We start from the raw sequence: 20131 nt of genomic DNA, 5'->3' as shown, positions 1-20131 counted from the left end.
GAGCATGTTTTTATTAGATCGGGTTATAGCTAGTATAGTTTAGGGTTATGTGTTTTAATTAACTAGGGTTTGATTAGCTAGGGGTTAGTTATATATATATGGTTTAGGGTTAATGCATGTCACATTTAATTTAACTAGAGGACCGCGAGGCACCCCTGGCCTGCTTGATGCACAATTAAGTGTCGTTGGCCTATATATATAGGGTTTAATTAGGGTTTAGGGTTAGCTAGGCTGGGTTTAGGGTTTAGTGTTTTGGGTGTTTAGCTAGGGTCTAGGGTTTAGGGTTTAGTGTTTACTTGTGTTTAGAGGGTCTAGGGTTTAGTGTTTAGGGTGTTTAGGGTCTAGGGTTTAGGGTCTAGTGTTTAGGGTCTATGGTTTAGGGTTTAATTAGTGTTTAGGGGTTTAGTGTTTACGGTGTTTAGGGTCTAGGGTTTAGGGTTTAGTGTTTAGGGTCTAGGGTTTAGGTTTTAATTAGTGTTTAGGGTGTTTATAGGGTTTAGGGTTTAGTGTTTAGGGTTTATGGTTTTAGGGTTTAGGGTTTAGGGTTTAGGGTTTAGGGTTTATGGTTTAGGGTTTACGGTGTTTAGGGTCTAGGGTTTAGGGTTTAGTGTTTAGGGTGTTTAGGGTCTAGGGTTTAGTGTGTTTAGGGTGTTTAGGGTTTAGGGGATTAGGGATTAGGGTTTTAGGGTTGTTTAAGGTTTAGGGATCATCGATCGAGTGCGCACACACATTATTAGAGGCACCCGCGCCTTTACGCATCAAGTGCATGCGTATATATGTGTGTTTTTGGGCCACCAACGATATATAGATGATCGAGAGAGAGAGAGAGATCGATTGAAATCCCCAAGAATATGTTCAAATATACATTAAAATATATGCACGAATGCATTGTAGGCCATGCATGCACACTAATTATATATATATTATGAGGCAACTTAATCAAATGTGTTTTCATTCGAGAGAACTTGTCAAAGTTCAAGTTAATTAATTTATCACGATAATTATATAATTAATTAATGATTCTCAGGGATATGTTATACAACATGATCGATATAGGCCATGTATATTTTAATTGGTGTTAATCTACGGTTTGCTAGCTAGCTAGCTGCTATATATAGAGCATGTTTTTATTAGATCGGGTTATAGCTAGCTAGTATAGTTTAGGGTTATGTGTGTTAATTAAGTAGGGTTGATTAGCTAGGGTTAGTTACATATATATGGTTTAGGGTTAATGCATGGCACATTTAATTTTATTAGAGGATCACGAGGCACCCATGACCCACTCGATCGATGCACAATTAAGTGTCGTTGGCCTATACATAGGGTTTAATTGGGGTTTAGGATTAGCTAGGGTTTAGGGTTAGGGTTAGGGTACGTTTAGGGTCTAGGGTTTAGGGTTTAGTGTTTAGGGTTTAGGGATTAGGGATTTAAGGTTTTAGGGTTGTTTAAGGTTTAGGGATCATCGATCGAGTGCGCACACACATTATTAGAGGCACCCGCGCCGTTACGCATAAATTGCATGCATATATATGTGTGTTTTTTGGGCCACCAACGATATATAGATGATCGAGAGAGAGAGATCGATTGAAATCCCCAAGAATATGTTCAAATATACATTAAAATATATGCACGAATGCATTGTAGGCCATGCATGCACACTAATTATATATATATTACGAGGCAACTTAATCAAATGTGTTTTCATTCGAGAGAACTTGTCAAAGTTCAAGTTAATTAATTTATGACGATAATTATATAATTAATTAATGAATCTCAGGGATATGTTATGCAACATGATCGATATAGGCCATGTATATTTTAATTGGTGTTAATCTACGGTTTGCTAGCTAGCTTGCTATATATAGAGCATGTTTTTATTAGATCGGGTTATAGCGACTAGCTAGTATATATAGTTTAGGGTTATGTGTTTTAATTAAGTAGGGTTGATTAGCTAGGGTTAGTTACATATATATGGTTTAGGGTTAATGCACGGCACATTTAATTTTATTAGAGGATCACGAGGCACCCATGACCCGCTCGATCGATGCACAATTAAGTGTCGTTGGCCTATACGAGAGGGTTTAATTGGGGTTTAGGATTAGCTAGGGTTTAGGGTTAGGGTTAGGGTTAGGGTTAGGGTATGTTTAGGGTCTAGGGTTTAGGGTTTAGTGTTTAGGGTGTTTAGGGTTTAGGGATTAGGGATTTTAAGGTTTTAGGGTTGTTTAAGGTTTAGGGATCATCGATCGAGTGCGCACACACATTATATTATTAGAGGCACCCGCGCCTTTACGCATAAATTGCATGCATATATATGTGTGTTTTTGGGCCACCAACGATATATAGATCGATGATCGAGAGAGAGAGAGAGAGATTGAAATCCCCAAGAATATGTTCAAATATACATTAAAATATATGCACGAATGCATTGTAGGCCATGCATGCACACTAATTATATATATATATATTATGAGGCAACTTAATCAAATGTGTTTTCATTCGAGAGAACTTGTCAAAGTTCAAGTTAATTAATTTATCACGATAATTATATAATTAATTAATGAATCTCAGGGATATGTTATACAACATGATCGATATAGGCCATGTATATTTTAATTGGTGTTAATCTACGGTTTGCTAGCTAGCTTCTATATATAGAGCATGTTTTTATTAGATCGGGTTATATCTAGTATAGTTTAGGGTTATGTGTTTTAATTAAGTAGGGTTGATTAGCTAGGGTTAGTTACATATATATGGTTTATGGTTAATGCATGGCACATTTAATTTTATTAGAGGATCGCGAGGCACCCATGACCCGCTCGATCGATGCACAATTAAGTGTCGTTGGCATATACATAGGGTTTAATTGGGGTTTAGGATTAGCTAGGGTTTAGGGTTAGGGTTAGGGATACGTTTAGGGTCTAGGGTTTAGGGTTTAGTGTTTAGGGTGTTTAGGGTTTAGGGATTAGGGATTTAGGGGTTTTAGGGTTGTTTAAGGTTTAGGGATCATCGATCGAGTGCGCACACACATTATTAGAGGCACCCGCGCCTTTACGCATAAATTGCATGCATATATATATATGTGTGTTTTTTGGCCACCAACGATATATAGATGATCGAGAGAGAGAGATTGAAATCCCCAAGAATATGTTCAAATATACATTAAAATATATGCACGAATGCATGGTAGGCCATGCATGCACACTAATTATATATATATATATTATGAGGCAACTTAATCAAATGTGTTTTCATTCGAGAGAACTTGTCAAAATTAAAGTTAATTAATTTATCACGATAATTATATAATTAATTAATGAATCTCAGGGATATGTTATACAACATGATCGATATAGGCCATGTATATATTAATTGGTGTTAATCTACGGTTTGCTAGCTAGCTGCTATATATAGAGCATGTTTTTATTAGATCGGGTTATAGCAGCTAGCTAGTATAGTTTAGGGTTATGTGTTTTCATTAAGTAGGGTTGATTAGCTATGGTTAGTTACATATATATGGTTTAGGGTTAATGCATGGCACATTTAATTTAATTAGAGGACCGCGAGGCACCCCTGCTCGCTTGATGCACAATTAAGTGTCGTTGGCCTATATATAGGGTTTAATTAGGGTTTAGGGTTAGGGTTAGGGTTTAGGGTCTAGGGTTTAGTGTTTAGGGTTTAGGGATTAGGGATTAGGGTTTCAGGGTTGTATAAGGTTTAGGGATCATCGATCGAGTGCGCACACACATTATTAGAGGCACCCGCGCCTTTGCGCATAAAGTGCATGCGTATAGTTTAGGGTTATTTGTTTTAATTAAGTAGGGTTTGATCAGCTAGGGTTAGTTACATATATATGGTTTAGGGTTAATGCATGGCACATTACATATAGTTTAAATCTCAAGAATGTTTATACATGATAGGCCATATGTGCAAAGGAATTTTTTCCTCGTGAACTTGTCAAAATTCAAGTTTATCAGTGCCAATGGAAACTAGTCCAAAAAATTACATAGAGGACCAAAAGTACTAGACAATAACTAATAGAACACTGCAACTTTACAAAAAGGACCCCAAAACATATAGAAGAAAATCAATCGAGTCCTTCCGGACCGCACATCAGATCTACTGCTCCGCATCCTTTCCGACAACTCCGTCGCCGGGGACGCACCACTTGGGACGGTGTCGCCGGTAGTCGCCGGGACGAAGGAGAAGAAGGGCCTCGGCAACGGCATATTGGCTGCGAGAAGGGTCGGCTGAAAGTCCAAGATGTGCACGGGCAAGACGGATGACGCCGTCGTATGCCCCGAGCTTGTGAACTTTAGCGGCTTGACTTCCCCATTGGCCGGATACGAAGCACCGACCAAAGCAAGCCTCACCGTTAGCGCCATCACATTGATGGCACCGGATCGGGGTTTGGCCGGCAAGATCCGCCAGATTCACCATAGGCCGGATCCGAAGCCGATGACGAGATCCCCGACTCCATTGCGCCATTCTGCTCATGGGAAACACTCGGATCTAAGCTTACAACAACACTAACTCCCTCGGATCCAAATTAGCTGACTCAACTTTGCTTATCTAAATATGGATGTATCCACACATGTTTTTACTCTAGATACATACACGTCTAAGGAAAGTTGAATCAATTAATTTAGTTCGGAGGGTGTACAATATACGGAGAGAAGTCGGCCTCGTCTCCGGCCGGCGAGGCCGCCGGAGAGAAGGGGAGAGGAGCCGGGGAGTGGGAGAGACTCGAGAGAGAAAGAGAAGAGGAAGAAATGAGAGCTCCCTGGGGAAGAACATTATTTTTGTCGTTCTGCTCGTACTGTAGCTTGAAGCTGAAAATTTCGGCCACGCGCCAAATCATCCCGCCGCATCCATTCGAAAATCCCGTGACCAGTTTTACCCTTTTAACCCTGGTCCGGAAGCTACAACCCACCGACCATGGAGGGCTCATTCGGTAACAATGAAATATCTTGCCTAGATCCCGAACCCTCCCCACCGGCCCACACCCACCCACCAACCATTCGCCCCATTAGCTCAAAAATACTCTCACAAGCCAAAGCTCGACTCTCTACGGTACTAGATACTGCCGCCGCCGGCATACTCCTCCACGGCGTAGCCTTGATCGTGTTGGCTGTCCACCCACCGGATCCGCTCCCCGCCGCCCTCGTCACCGACGGATGCTGCTTCACCGCCGACCTCGCCACCGACGGATGCTGCTTCACCGCCGACCTCGCCACCGACGGATGCAGCTTCACCGCCGACCTCGCCACCGACTACCTCGCCGCGGCGGCTGTATCAACTTCACCGAATACCTTGCCGGCCAACCAGATCCGCTTCACTAACGCCCGCTTCTCTTGGAAACATGGTCGATTCATCGTCTCCCGCGTTCGCCGCCGCTGGAATGCAAGTTGCCGCCCCGTCCACCCCGCCGCAGCTTGGTTAGTACGCTGGCCCGTTAGATCGCGGTGTTTCTTTAGCCATGTTTTGTGTAGTTATTTGCGGATCTCATATGCCGTTAACTTTCTTGATGTGTTGCTTCGCATGAAGTTTGTTTAAATGTTGTACGAGTACAAAAGCATTATCCGGTCGCTACCATCCTGTTCATTCTACGACACTGTGTGCATCCACATATTTATAGCCTTGTACCCATTCATTTGCTTGCCAATTGTTTTGTACTGCATGCTATTGTCGCCTTGCTTTTATAGTCGTGCTATGGGCATTTCCAATCTGCTTGTTCTTATACCACGTCATTAGCTCACCGCTAGCTGTTTTCTCGTGTCTGCTATTCTCACTACTTGCTTTTATAATCATGCTATGTGCATTTCCAATCTGCTTGCTCTTATACCTCGTCTTTAGCTTATATAGTTATTGTCTGCGTGCATGTCCGGTCTTTGTATTATCGTAGGCCGACTTGTCAATATTATTTTTCCTTGGGATTGATCATGCGAACCACTTATTAGAACATCCAACATTAACGGCGGGGACGCTAGGTAAGGTTGGAATCTGAGATTCGTGGTTGGTAATTTTGGCGGTTTACTTCCGTTATTATCTATAACCTATATGCATTGTTCCTTATGCAAGAGATTAACACTTGGAACCACTGCCATAGCAATGCCATTCATGCTTTACTATGTTTCTGCCTATTTGATATGCTTGTCTTGGAGAAACTTCGAGGGTGATTTGAACTTGACATTTGGTCATTCTTAATGCCGGTTTACTTTATGTGTAAAACCTTGGCATTACCCTACTCTAAATACGAATGTATCGAAATTCGTATCTCATGCAAAGCAACATCTAGTTGGTTTTAATTTGATATCCGGTAACTATTGGCTTATTCATTTGGCGGCTCAAGTTTTTTGTTATTTGAAACCAGCTGACTTGGTCTTAAATGTGATATCTAAACACGGATTAAGGACAATGGAGCAGGGAGGATTAGCATTTCACTTGATGGCTGAACCTAAAATGATAGGCATGTTGACCACGACTAGTGCACGCAAGAGAAGGACTGCGAGTGAGCCGGTATGTGCTTAGTACATGCATCTTATCTTATCTTGTGCTTATTTCTGCTACATCTTTGTTATACGATCTCTACATTGCGTAATACATGTTTGAATAGTTAATTGTTGTAACTATGTTTACAATGTTACCAGAATGCTTGTTTTAATGAAGCGATCATCATTAGAAGATAGTCGCCAAAAAAGGATGCGTAGCGACCACGTGCAACATTATGATGTAAGTTTGTGCTTAGTACAAGTTCCATACATGTCTTATTTATGCAACTTGTTATTATCTTATATCTACATTGCATAATAAATGTTTGCATAGTTCATCGTTTAACTCTTTTTGCATTATTATCAGAATGCAGTTGTGATGAAGCAATCTTCATTAACTGTGAGGCCCACAAAAAGTTCTGATCTTTCTTCGATGCATCTTCTCATAGCCGTCAACCTAGACCATTTCTTTCATCGGACGAGTAAATATCTCAAAGTCTGTACTTTATAAAAGACATGGTATTGCTTGCTTTAAGATCCGTAGGCTGATATGTTGACAAAGAGTACACAAGATTCAATCAAGGCGATTGCCAAATGTCAACTTGTTATTGATGATGCTAATAGAAGTCCTCAATGATTCTATGTAATTTTTTTATTTGGGCACATTAATTGCCTTGTAATTTTCCTATTTGTTTTATTTGTGTATGTAATTGTGTGTATCATTGAAATCAGATTTTAGGCTCATGAAATTTAATGCAAGTTGACTAGTCAAACAAGTAGGGCCCTACAACGATTGGGCCGGCCCACTTACGATAGTGTGGGACCCACTTTCATTTTGGGCCGGCCCACTTCTTTAGTAGGCCGGCCCGGTTACACGATAGTGGGCTCCACATGCTTATTGGGCCGGCCCAGCTTGCTCTATGGTGGTCCCACATGGTAAATGGGCCGGCCCTTTAATAGGAAGGTGGGACCCACTGTGTTTTGACCGGCCCACTATCTTGTTGGGCCGGCCCACTTTCTAGATGGTGGACCCCACATACCAAATGGGCGGCCCACTTTCTATATGGTGGACCCCACACACCAAATGGGCGGCCCTTTAATAGGATGGTGGGACCCACTGTGTTTTGGCCGGCCCACTATCTCGTTGGGCGGCCCACTTTCTACATGGTGGACCCCACATACCAAATGGGCCGGCCCATTAACGGGAATGTGGGACCCACATGTGTTTTTGGCCGGCCCGCTATCTTGGTGGGCCGGCCCACTTGCTATATTGTGGACCCCACATACTAAATGGGCCGGCCCTTTAACGAGAAGATGGGTCCCACTGTGTTTTTGGCCCGGCCCACTATCTTGTTGGGCGGCCCACTTGATATATGGTGGACCCCACACACTAAATGGGCCGGCCCTTTAACGAGGAAAGTGGGACCCACTGTGTTTTTGGCCCGGCCCACTAGCTTGTTGGGCCGGCCCACTTGCTATACGGTGGACCCCACACACTAAATGGGCGGCCTTTTAACGGGCAAGTGGGACCCACTGTGTTTTTGGCCGGCCCACTTGCTTCTTGGGCGGCCCGATTCTTCGTAAGGTGGACCCCACATGTTAAATGGGCGGCCCATTTAACTTTTGACCGATCAACATTAGAGGTTAGGCCGGCCCACGTAACTAATGGACCGGCCCGGCTATATAGTTGACCGGTCAAACTATGTCATCCGGCCGGCCCGCTTAAGACGTGGCGGGCCTCGTGTGGGCCTACCATCTACCACGGGGTTTCGGCGGTTAACGCCGTTAGCCGGCGATTAACGGCGTCCGCCACGTGTCGGTTGCATGACGTCGGCGGTCAACGGGCTCCCGAAAACACTTCCGCAACGGTCCGATTTTCCGTGGCGGAAGGGCGCCAAGCGCGACGGACCGAAAAAATCGTCGTTGGACTTTGCCTGACGCAGTTTCCACAACGGAACCCATATCGTCGGGTTAGGCCCATAGGCGACGAAAAATACCCCTTTGCGGACGATTTTGAGACGTTGTCTATCAGAACTTTTCTTGTAGTGAATGTCTCAATGGGGGAAGGAAGCAGAGCTTTGAGGCGTTGGAGCTGGGACTTGGTCCATCACATGCTGTGGAGGGGCCGGCTCGATAGATTCAGGGTCGAACGACAGCAAGCCTGGGAGATCCCAGCCCTGACAAACAACGAGGGCAGCATAAGCATGCAGATCAGAGAAAGGGGTTTGCTGATCCTTCCGAGCCCTCTTGGTGCATCAACTCCTTGTGCGTAAGCTTCCCTGCCCTGTTTTGATGGAAGCTGGAGGGGCAGCAGGTTCAGGGTGCCCTTGTTGTTGATGGCAGCAGGAAGCCGATGGTGGCACATCTGGCTGGTTTTACGTGGTGGTGTTCCCAGAGTTGCCCAAGCTTGAGCCTCGTCGGCTGGATTGCGTCTCCTCGCTGATATCATCTTCGGTAGAGGTCTACAAGAGCACGACTAATGAACGAATATGCTAGAAGGATGACGCCCTTCAAAGTTTTCTTGGCAGCCATCTTTCTCACTGCTGTTCTCGCCCTGACTGAGCCTCGGGGGCAGCTGGCCCTGAAGATTCTTTGCTCTTGGGAGCCGATTTTGTTAGAATCGGCTGGCTCTGTGTTACAACCTTTTCGAAAGGTGGTGAGTTCTTACAGAAGAGAACCACCAGAGCTGGTGGGAGGAATTTGAAGAGAGAGCCATCATCATTGATAGGCTCTGGGCCATCTTGTTGCTGCAAAGAAACAGAGCATCACAAGGAAAGTTGTGGGCAAATGGTACCTGTTCTGCAGAAGTATCATCTTCAGCATCAAGGTGTTTCAGCAACGGTCCTAGAGCTCTCCTGAAGGCATTGATTCAGGGGTTTTGCCGATTAATCTAACATTAAGCTCATGTGATTTGGAGTCCAAGATCTAGGGTTTGCGCGGCTGCGGACTGGACCTGTTCGATTGGAAATTTGGGATATGAATTTGAGCAAGGGTTGCAGGTTACCGTCTGAGAGGATAGCTGAATTGACCTGCCTTGCAATTCATTGTGAAGGACTGATGCGCGGCCATCGGCTCATTGAGCATTGACCAAGTTAACAATCGGCAAATTCAGAATGAGGAGGAATCGGCTAAATCAACATGGAGGAAATCGGCAAAATCGAATTGAAGGAAGTTCTTCATTGATAATAGGATTTCTTACATAAAAGAGCTGATTGCTCTTAAAAGGGAGAACTAGGGGATACATTGCCCCATCTACTACTACTGGTCCTATACTAAGGATCTTATCTACGGGCCGTCGCTGCCCTCGTCGTCGCCGTCGTCGCCGCTGTCGGCACTACTCCCGGCGAGCTCGTCGTCGCTGCTGCCGCGGCCGCCGGCGGGGCCCTTGTTGTCCTCGTCCTCCTCGTCAGCATCATCGTCGCTGTCGAAGTCGCTGAGGTTTCCTGGCCAGGGACAGAAGCGCTTGGCCGGCGGCTCGTCGGAGGAGGTGTCGTCCTCCTCATCCTCTTCCTCCTTCTCCTACTCGGAGGAGGTGAAGTCCTCCCAGGAGAAGCGATCGTCATCGCTCTCCTCCTCCGTTTCCCCGTCGGCGAGGAAGCGGAGGTCACTCTCCCCGTCGGTCGAGGACTTGTCGTCCTCAGACCAGACGGAGAAGTCGTGGCTGGCCTCGTCTCCGTCTTCTAGGGCGCGGCGAACTTGGTCCGCCATTGGGATCCACTCCGACGTCGGCTCGCGGAGGGGGGAGGATTGGGCGGAAAGACCCGATGAAGCGGAGGAGGAAGAAGAAGAAGAAGACATGATGGCAGAGGAGGGTTTTTGGAGTGCTAGTGCAGAGGTGAACTGTTCGATGCGGCTAAATAAAAGGAGATATAGTGGAGATTTAATGCTCAAGCAGTTTTCGAGGATGTGGTGCCACAACTGTCAAATCGTGCAGAGAAGTTGGGAAGGCAAGGCATCATGATGAAGAATACTGCGACGGTTCTGCTCTGCCACGACATGACCCTTCGAAGGAAAAACAGAGTGGTTTTGAAATTATCATCACCAAAACCAGGGGGGCATGTGTTATCACCAGATTTTGGCCAAATCAGGAGATTGGCCGTAAGCGAAGATGGTTTTAAAGGATGTACGCGTGGAGCATCTTTGAAGCGGCCTTGCACGAAGAGTTTGGGCTAGATTGCCCGTGTATCTGTAATATAGTAGATCGCATCTTAGTTTAGAATTAAAAGATAGAGTTTAACCCGTGCACGGTTAGGTGCACGCCCGAATTAGAAAGTCCCTTGGACTATAAATATGTATCTAGGGTTATCAAGAAAGGAGGACAATCACGTTCACAACAAACACAAACCAGGCGCATCGCCACCCCTTCTTTCGAGGGTTTCTCCCGGATAAGCATCATGCTGCCTAGATCGCATCTCGCGATCTAGGCAGCGTGCGTTTATTCGTTTACCTTGTGTTGCTCGTGCTGAAGCGTTATTGATGGCGAGTAGCACTATTTATCTTAGGTGTTTTGGGGCTTGCATGGATGCTTTTCTTGTGCATATTTGCTTAGCTATGCCGCCCCTTGATATCTAGCTGCCCTTATACCTACCTAGGTGTAAGGGCAGCACCTTGCTTGTTCGTTATTTAGTAGATCCAATCTGTTATAGTTGCTCCTTGATTCTTCGAGGATTGGTTTAATATCTGTATGGTTAGGCCTTGCAAACGGGTTGAACGATCCGGCAGTACGTAAGGTATGGTTTGTTGGTCCTAAGAGGGATGTTCCGGGAATTAACTTAACGTTGGTTTTTAGGCCTCTTTTAGGGTTAGTTTTCCATTATCTTTCGTGTCTATTAGGCTCAACTACGCGTAGGATGTTCCGATCATGCGGTGAAAACCCTAAACTGTCGTAGATTGGTTTAACTTTGTATTGATCAAGCAGGAGCCCCATGTCATCGTTAACCCGACGTGTACCATGGGGCGATCGGCTCTTTGAGCCGATCCACAGGGCAACCTGAGAGCCGATCGGGCTCGTATTTAATGTTTACGTGTCTGCCATGCAGGAAACTAATCGAAGCAATCCAACACCTTCCTGACCAGGTATAGGTCAGGTGGCACGCCCTTGCGACTGCTAGGACATGTGCCGGAACATTTGCGGGACGCCGTCGAGGGACCAGGGCCCCCTGTAGTCTTGGAAGCCTCCCGGCTCTTCGTGTTGCTTAACCACTGCTCGCCGGTGGGTTTTGACAGGCAACACCGCGTGGGAGGACAATGATCATGTGTGGCTATCGGTGGCGCATACATGCATTTTTTCTGGTTTTCTAAATGGAGGTTAGTGGCGTACTGTTGCTTCATGCTAGCAATGCTTTGGGTCATTGGTGTGTAAGATATCGCACAAAATACTGGTAGCATGCCCAAATAGTGCACTCCAGCAGTAATAAAATACTGGTGGCGTGCCAAATAGTGCACACCAGCAGTAATAAAATACCGGTGGCGTGCCAAATAGTGCTAGCCTAACAAAATAAAAATGATGGTGGCGTCTTGAGAATTTGTCACACCACTAGCATTTTTTTTTAGGGACGGGCATATCCATAGGTTCCACTTACCAGTGGCGTCGCACTCACTCATTCTACCACACCACTGGTAGACCAATATCTATGGCGCGTAGAAAGTGCCTATGCCACCAATAATACTAGAGGCGTGTTTTAAGTTGACACGCCATGGATCACATGGCCCCTACAAGCTATTCTCTACTAGTTTATTGCGATCCTTCAAGCACCATATTGGATAGATATGCGTCACTAGCGAGACACTCGCACTTTGCATTGTACACCTGATTCAACGGCTCTTTCTCTGGATACTGGGTTGCTACGGCCCACCGATGATCCTCGCATGCGCGCAACAGGCTCTCTCATTCAATGAGTACCTTGGCACCCAAAATTTAAATATATCTAGTCACCCGATAATCACTAAATATATTTAAAATTTGACAAATGTAAAACATGTTTCATTAGATGGAGACACTAGTTCACACCAACCAAACGAATAGACATTTTAGTCTTCTAGAAAAAAGATCAACCCGACAAACACGGTCTAGAGTCTTGTCCTGAGTAGGGTGTAAATTGTGCGGAAATTTTCAGCTCCAAATCCATATCCACAGATGTTTTTGAGGATATGGTATGCACTTTCAGGAATCCGCCAGATATAGATGAGGATGTGGATATTGATCAAGCAAATATTCGATTGATATGGTATTGATGATATATATGATGCATATGAATATGCGACATTTTTTTGCATATTACCAGAGGTTCTCAAAGAAAATAATCTGATTAGCCAACCGTAAATATCTAGACAATATAATTAATCCATCGGTCAAACACTCTATGCTACTAGCACGCAATCTGCGACTCTTCCATTACATGCTTTGTGGTAACATTTTTTGCATAAAAGAAACACACTTCCAATTTTATGTGTATATTTGCTCAGTGACGACGAGAGATAGAATGAGACAAAACCTAAAGGGGAGAGCACTTAGCCGAGAATTTAGTAGTAGGTTGGCTAGAGAAGTTTTTTTTTGTTTAAATGTCTGTTTAAATCTATAGATATGCATTTCCGACTCAAGCCTGCCCCAAATCCGCTCTGTATCCTTTTTTTTTGCGGGGAATCCGCTCTGTATCCATAGTTCGATATAATCCACATCCTGCCATTGTCCGCTTTGGTCCAAGTTCTCTATAAAAAATATGGTAAATAATATGAAAATAGCGATATCTGATCTGTTTACGGTGTTGGGTTAAGTCTTGCAACAAGCCCAATCCTCGTGTTTTGTTGCCACGAAGTGTTCAGAACCTTGAACAGACCACCAATATTAAGCCGGAGAAAGGAGAGGATGATGCCAAGTCATCATGCCTCTTATGCCCTATGCGCCACACGTACTACAATGGACGAAACAAATGGTCGCGATCTCACGAGGGTGAGCTAATTAACTCCAAAAATCCATCCTCGGGTCAGATTGCAAGCTATAACTGGCCTCCACGAAGCAGGAATCACTACTAATCGCGGCCAGGCCTTGTACACCGCTCGTCAAACTATAGTTAGCTATGTTTTAAGTCATTACCCTTAAGCTAACCTTAAGGAGGGGATGTCCTAGTTCTGGGATGTTGCTGGTGCCCCGACGATGACGGTGCTCTTCGTGGTATCCTGGCAGCATCGCTATCATCGCGCTTCGGCAACAGAAGATACATGTATGTCCCTGCATCTAGCGCGTCTAAGGGCATCTCCAACGGGGAGACCCAAATGCAAAAAAAATCGTCTGTTTGGGTCTTCCCGGACAAAACCTGCTCCCAACGGGGCAACCCAAGTTAAAAACGGACAGATGCAGCGTGGACCCAAAACTGAAGCAAATTTGGGAGACTTTTGGGGCGAGCCGGACGAACGCGGGCGCCATCGTATCCGCGTATATCCGCGTCCTGGCCCATGTGACAGTAACACAAAATGCAACCACATGGTCCCCAGCCTTCTCTCTCTCCTCTGTCTTCCCTGTTTACTTTCCCCCCCATGGAAACCTTCATCGCTGCTCGCCGGATTGGAGCTCACTTAACCGAGCTCCGGCGCCACCCTCGCCTGGAGACCCCCGGCCGCCGCCTCCTTTTTTTTCAGTCATGCTGGAAGTCGCCGGAGCAGAAACGAGCACCGCCGACCTCGACGCCGCCGAGCAAGACGAAGACGGGGGCGGAGCACGTCGGCCGCTGCGATCCCCGCCTCGCCTCGACGCCGCCCTGTGCCGCGCCACGACGGCGCCCCGAGCCTCGCCCCTCGCGCCGCCCCGTGCCTCGTTGCACCCGCACCCCTCGCGCCGCCCCGTGCTACCTCGTTGGCTGCGAGCACCGGCCGCGTGCGCCCAGAGCCACGCCGACCACGGGCGGGGCCGGAGCTGGCCGTGCGCGCCGGGGCGGGGGCGGAGCGGGCCGTGCGCGCCGGGGCGGGGGCGAAGCGGGCCGTGCGCGCCGGGCGGGGCGGAGCCCGCCGCGTCGGCCACGGGCGGGGGCGGGTGGGCACGGCCACGGCCGGGTGGCGGCGCAACTCGTCGGCGAGGGATGCGGTGAGCGAGGCGGAGAAGCCGTGGAAGACGGTGTCGTAGACGTGGAGAGGCTCGAGCGGGTCGGCGCCGGCGCTGGCTGGCGAGGCGAATGCGGCGGAGGAGTACCAGTGCGCGTGTGTGGGGAACACCGTCGGCTTGGCGCGGTGGGCACGGCCACGGGCGGGGGCGGAGCCGGCCGCGTCTCGCCACGACGGCGCTGCGAGCTGCGCGTCGCCACGACGAGGCCCCGTGCCGCGCCTCGCCACGAGCACGGCCCCTGCCACGGGCTTCGGCGGCCGCCTGTCCACCACCAAGCTCCGGCCCGCCATGGCCTCCTCCGGTCAGCCATGGCCTCCTCCGGCTGCTGCCTGCGCGCCCGCCATGGTTGCACCGGTGGAACTAGTACAAGGAGAAAGATGATTTTTTATTTATTTGGGTCTTGAGCTGCCCGAGATCGACGTTCGTAGGCTATCCGCTCACGTCCGCGTGTGGACGACCCAAATGGATGAAATGGGACGTCCTGTTTGGATCTCCCGGTTGGAGATGCCCTAACTGTCATGTGTGCTGGTGTTTCGAAAATAAAAATTTACTATTGGATTGTACTTGCTGGAAAGAAAAAAATTCTACTGAAACGTGCAAATGAGGACGAGGAGACGAGGCAATGACTCATGGCGATGTGGCTGTCCGACACGCGGACACGAGGTGGAGGAGGAGACGACGCGAGGACAAGAGAACCCCCTTTGTCCTGCGCTGTGCGCTACAGCACAGAGGAGTTCACCCCATCTAAAACCGCGTGCTCAGCTTGCCCAAAGTCGCCTCTCTCCTCCAGACCTTCAACTCCCACCTTTGCACCCGGCCACCAGCGATCCGCCGCCTCCTCTCCTACTCCACTCCTCTTCCCCCGTTGCACCGGGCCACCAGCGGTCCGCCGCCTCCTCCTCGGTAAGCTCTGACCCTTGTCGCTTTGAGGAAAAAACGGGGTCTTTTTCTAGCATTTGCGTAGCGTCAGGTGGGTCCCGATCAACACAGGAGTTCATCTCAGTGGACTGGACAGTGACTGTTCTGCGCTTTTCATCCTGTTGTTCCCCGATTTCTCCAACTACGTTTGTTTATTCTCGGAACAGTTTATTATTTAATTTTTAATTTTTTATTGCCTCCAGATTGGTTGCTGGAGCAGATGGATCCTTCTGAACGGGATGGCGGCTCAAGGAAATCCAATAAGCCCAAGTGTAATTTTTACTCCTGCCACCTTATCTCGGATCTTTTCAGTTAAAGCAGTATTTCAAGAAATTGACGTTTCGTTTTGCTCGCAGATTCTAAGTTTTCCCAGCAGGAGCTTCCAGCATGCAAGCCACTACTGATACCTAAACTTGTAACTATCCCAGTCACCAATTTGTTTGATCTTCAGATATATATTTTACCTATTACACATGAAACTTAGGAGCTCTTTAGTCCTTACATGTGCTGATATGTGGACATGCACAGGTCGTTACAGTCTTCTTGCTCATGGCCGTCCTATTCATTCCGATTGGGCTTGCAGCTCTGTTTGCCTCGCTACAGGTTAAATGAAAATGGCTTTGATCATATTAGTTTTCCCTGTCGCATTCTTTTCCGTGCCTTTACTGATTCCGTACCTTCGCTGTGATGCAGGCTGTCGAACTGGTGGAGAGATATGATATAAGTTGTGTTCCCATCGATGACAAGGTCGCCTTCATTCAGAGCTCCAAGATTGACAAAACATGCAACATCACACTGCAGGTGAGTTCGCAATGAAAATGATTTCTCAGTTTCTACATATTTATTACTTGTGATGGTTGCACTCGTTGCTTGTGATATTAAGATGCAGTGTTTTAGTATCTTATTGTCTAATGAATCAACTGGATTTTTATGCCTTTTAGGTGCCTAAATACATGAAGAGTCCAATCCTTGTATATTACCAGATTGGCAACTTTTATCAAAACCATCGAAGGTATATATTAACAAATGAAATGTTGTATTGGACAAATTACATTCCTTCTCTGTGTGCTTCTCACAATCAATGCTTTGAAAGGAACCTGAGAAAATTTATTCACCACCTTCTATTGTATTTTAATAAGACTCTGTCGAACTGGAACACATGTATTCATTTATGAATTTCTACTACATTCCATTGTACTGATGTTGATAGTGTCCTGTTAGAACAAATTGTGCTGACATACTCAGACCAATTCCTGCCCCCTTTTCCTAGGTATGTGCGAAGTCGAAATGACAAACAACTGCGGTATAAGAATGTTCACTTAGGAAAAGAATGTGAACCTGAAGGGCATGCCGCTGGTGGTGTTCCAATTGTTCCATGTGGACTTGTTGCTTGGAGTCTGTTCAACGATACATTTACAGTTAAGGTCAATGGGGAGACTATTGAAGTGAATAAGAAGGATATAGCTTGGAAGAGTGACAAAAAGCATAAATTAGGCAATGATATCTATCCTAGTAATTTCCAGAAGGGGCGTCTCATAGGTGGTGCTAAGCTAAACGAGAGCATACCAGTACGTGGATTTTTCCTCTTTCTTGTCACAACTCCAAGAATGATATCTATCCTATTAATTCTTTATTCTCATCACAATTTTCAGTTAAGTGAGCAAGAAGATCTCATTGTTTGGATGAGAACCGCTGCCTTCCCAACTTTCAGAAAGCTATATGGCAGGATTGAAAAAGAGATAATGGCAGAGGATAATATAACAGTGGTTATACAGAATAACTACAACACATATAGCTTTGGAGGATCAAAAGCGGTGGTCCTTTCTACTGCATCTTGGATTGGAGGAAGAAATAACTTCATTGGTATTGCGTATCTGACTATTGGTGGTTTGTGCCTTTTCCTTGCTCTCGGGTTCACAGTTTTGTACATGGTTAAGGCAAGGTATGTTTCATGATTCGCTCAACTGAACTTGTAATTAATGGTAGGATCATGTTTCATGATTCGCTCAACCTGAACTTGTTGATGCTGGACAGGAAACAACGACAGTAGTTCACCTGTGGTACAACTTGACGGCGCAGGCGAGCTGCGGAGAAACCCAGCTTGTTTTATCAACAACGCAAAAGTAGTTTTTTTTGTGTGGAGCTTGGTCCTTCAGGTAACAACAGTAAAGAGACAGAATATTGCGTATCCAGTCTATTGCCAGATCCTTATAATACATTGGTCGCTCGGAACAACAACCTTGCCATCCAATAAGGGTTAATTAGCACGAGCAGATTTAGTGATGTACCGTCACAAATTGGTACAATCTGGGGAATTGTATGCCTTGCCAAAACAATAAGAGATCGAATTTGCATAAAATAAAAGAAAAGAAGATGGAAATATGTGGCGATGTATGACAATCTATCTCTTATCATCCTAATAGACCATGAATTGCGCGCGCCTGTCCATCTAAACGGATGAGTGATAAAATTTTTAAGCAAATTAGATAGTAGACACATTTTTGTAAAAATCTGAACAATTTGAATTACAATGTCTTGATACAGAGCAAAGAAGTTACTCCCTCTAATCCACATTAAGTGGCGCTGATTTAGTAGATTGAAGGGAGTAGAACATTTCTTTTTTGAACACAAGTGGGGTCAGAAGACCCGGTGGAGCTTTTATAGAACACAAAGTGGCAGGTACAATTTACAGAAAGGTCCCTTATCATCTCTTGCCCTAAGAAACCTAAGAGCATCTCCAGTCGCGTCCCCCAAACCGTCCCCCAAAGCGATTTGGGGCGCGCCGGACAAAAAAAGCGTTCCAGCCGCGTCCCCCAAAGCCTATTTTTGTCCGGCGCGGCCCGATACGGTGTCCGGCGCCTCGAGCCCGTCCCCGTCCCACAGGGGACGCTCCGGGGACGCCGGACACAACGAAAAGCGAGGCGAGGAGGCGCGGGGCCGACGCGTCAGCGGCACGGTTGATTTAACCCTAACCGTCGCCTACCTCGCGACGGAAGTTGTTCGCGCGCGGCCGGCATCTTTGCCGTAATGGCGACGGAGGGGCGGGCGAGACGTCTCGTCGGTCGCTGCGCGGCCTCCACGCGTCGCCGGCGTTCGCACGCCACCGCCCGTTCCCGCGCGAACTTCCCGCCTCTTCTCGTCTGTTCCCGCGCTTTCTTCCCGACGCCGGCGTCTATAAAAGGTCTCCCGACTCATCAATGGTAGCCACCACACCCCGCCGGCAACAAACACAGCCCTCGTCGCTCCACGGCCGTCTCCTCCATCACCGCGTGGCAATGGCGAACCGCCCGGCGATGGCCACTTCCCTCCACCGCCGTCTCCTCCATTGAGGAGCCGGCGGCGGCGTGCGGCACTCGAGGAGGCACTCGAGGAGGAGGCCCGCCGGCGGCGTGAGGCGCAGCAGGCGGCGGATCTAGCGGCGTTCTCCGCCCCCGCCTCCGCAGCTCGAGGAGGCCGCGGCGGCAGCAGCGTGGCAGGAGCGGCAGGCGACACCGTTGCGGCGTTCGACGCCTCGACGGAGCAAGAGGCGCGACGGCGCCGTGTCGGGAGGAGATGGAGCAGCGATGGGCTGAAGAGCGCCGGCGCCGGCGCGATGAGCGGCGGGCGTTGTCACCGTGAACGGCGTGACTCGATCGAGCGCCGGCGGCGTGAGTCGATCGAGCACCGACGAGCAGGTGACGGCGGAGGAGCGTCGGCAGCGGGAGGCGGCGCCGACGGCGCTATGGGGGACGGGCGAGCGTTGGCGGCGGAGGCCGACGCGTTAGCGGCGGCGATGATGGAGGCGCCAACGGATGTGGAGGAGGAGGCGCCAATGGAGGAGGAGGAGGCCGAGGCGGAGGAGACCGAGGTGGAGGACGACGACGACGAGTTCGGCCGGTCCCGACGACGACGGGCCGCACCCGGACGAGACGGCCGATCAGCAACGCGCCCTCGTCGAGTCCTTCGAGTCGGAGAAGAAGCTCCGGGACGACGCCCGTGCCCTCGAAGAGGCGCATATTCGTCGCGCCATCGAGCTCTCCCTCCGGGCGGCGCAGCGGGGACGGAGGAGGACGCGCGGCGGGGAGCGGCACCGTCCGGCCACCGCCGAACGCAAGGAGAGGAGGCGCGCGCGGAGGAGGCTGCGGCGTAGGGGAGGCGACGACGGGGCGGGGCCGTCGGAACGCGCCGCCGGGCGGTCGATAGTCTAGGTTTAGATGAAATCTAGCCGTTTTCATTCAAACTTTGTAATATATAATCAAAATTGAATGAAAATCTTTATTTTCGTGCACAAATATTCATTTGGGGGCGGCGTTTGGGGGACGCGGCTGGGGAGCGACGTCCCCCAAACGCGGCACGAACAAAACACGTCCCCCAAACGCTCAATCCGGCGCGGTTTGGGGGACGGTTTGGGGGACGCGACTGGAGATGCTCTAACACTTGAAGAAGAGGCCCTCCACTTTACAAAAAGCACTCTGAAAGATAAGAAAAAAAAAGCAATCGAGTACAATGGTGCCTCTGCCACACAACACCGGCAAACTCAAGGCCTTTCCGCCGAGTTGCGAGCGCAGAAATCTCGAACGCTCAACTCCGGCGACCAGATCAAACCCCTGGCTACCGCTGAAAAGTCGGGGACGGACCACTTGACCTTCCA

General features: G+C 48.1%; 1 protein-coding gene across 1 annotated transcript; it reads left to right on the top strand.

Moving 5' to 3' along the window:
- The first annotated feature begins 15212 nt into the window (after window positions 1-15212).
- Window positions 15213-17456, top strand: LOC124704740 (ALA-interacting subunit 1-like). Its single transcript, XM_047237002.1, has 8 exons — window positions 15213-15486; window positions 15705-15773; window positions 15858-15916; window positions 16030-16104; window positions 16195-16302; window positions 16443-16513; window positions 16772-17069; window positions 17154-17456. Exons 1-8 carry the CDS (start codon window positions 15213-15215, stop codon window positions 17454-17456), a joined length of 1257 nt encoding a protein of 418 aa, XP_047092958.1.
- Window positions 17457-20131: the final 2675 nt, after the last annotated feature.

This window comes from Lolium rigidum, chromosome 3 (assembly GCF_022539505.1).
Source record: "Lolium rigidum isolate FL_2022 chromosome 3, APGP_CSIRO_Lrig_0.1, whole genome shotgun sequence".
Classification (NCBI taxonomy): Eukaryota; Viridiplantae; Streptophyta; class Magnoliopsida; order Poales; family Poaceae; genus Lolium; species Lolium rigidum.
The sequence above is the reverse complement of the archived record's forward strand: the minus strand, read 5'-3'. Positions and strand labels throughout refer to the sequence as shown.

Bases quoted from the DNA above. Each gene is read 5' to 3' on its own strand.
- LOC124704740 (XM_047237002.1), top strand. From the start codon at position 15,213: ATGGCGATGTGGCTGTCCGACACGCGGACACGAGGTGGAGGAGGAGAC. The intron at 15,774-15,857 runs GTAATTTTTACT...TTTTGCTCGCAG, and splicing joins GAAATCCAATAAGCCCAAGT to ATTCTAAGTTTTCCCAGCAG. The intron at 15,917-16,029 runs GTAACTATCCCA...GGACATGCACAG, and splicing joins CACTACTGATACCTAAACTT to GTCGTTACAGTCTTCTTGCT.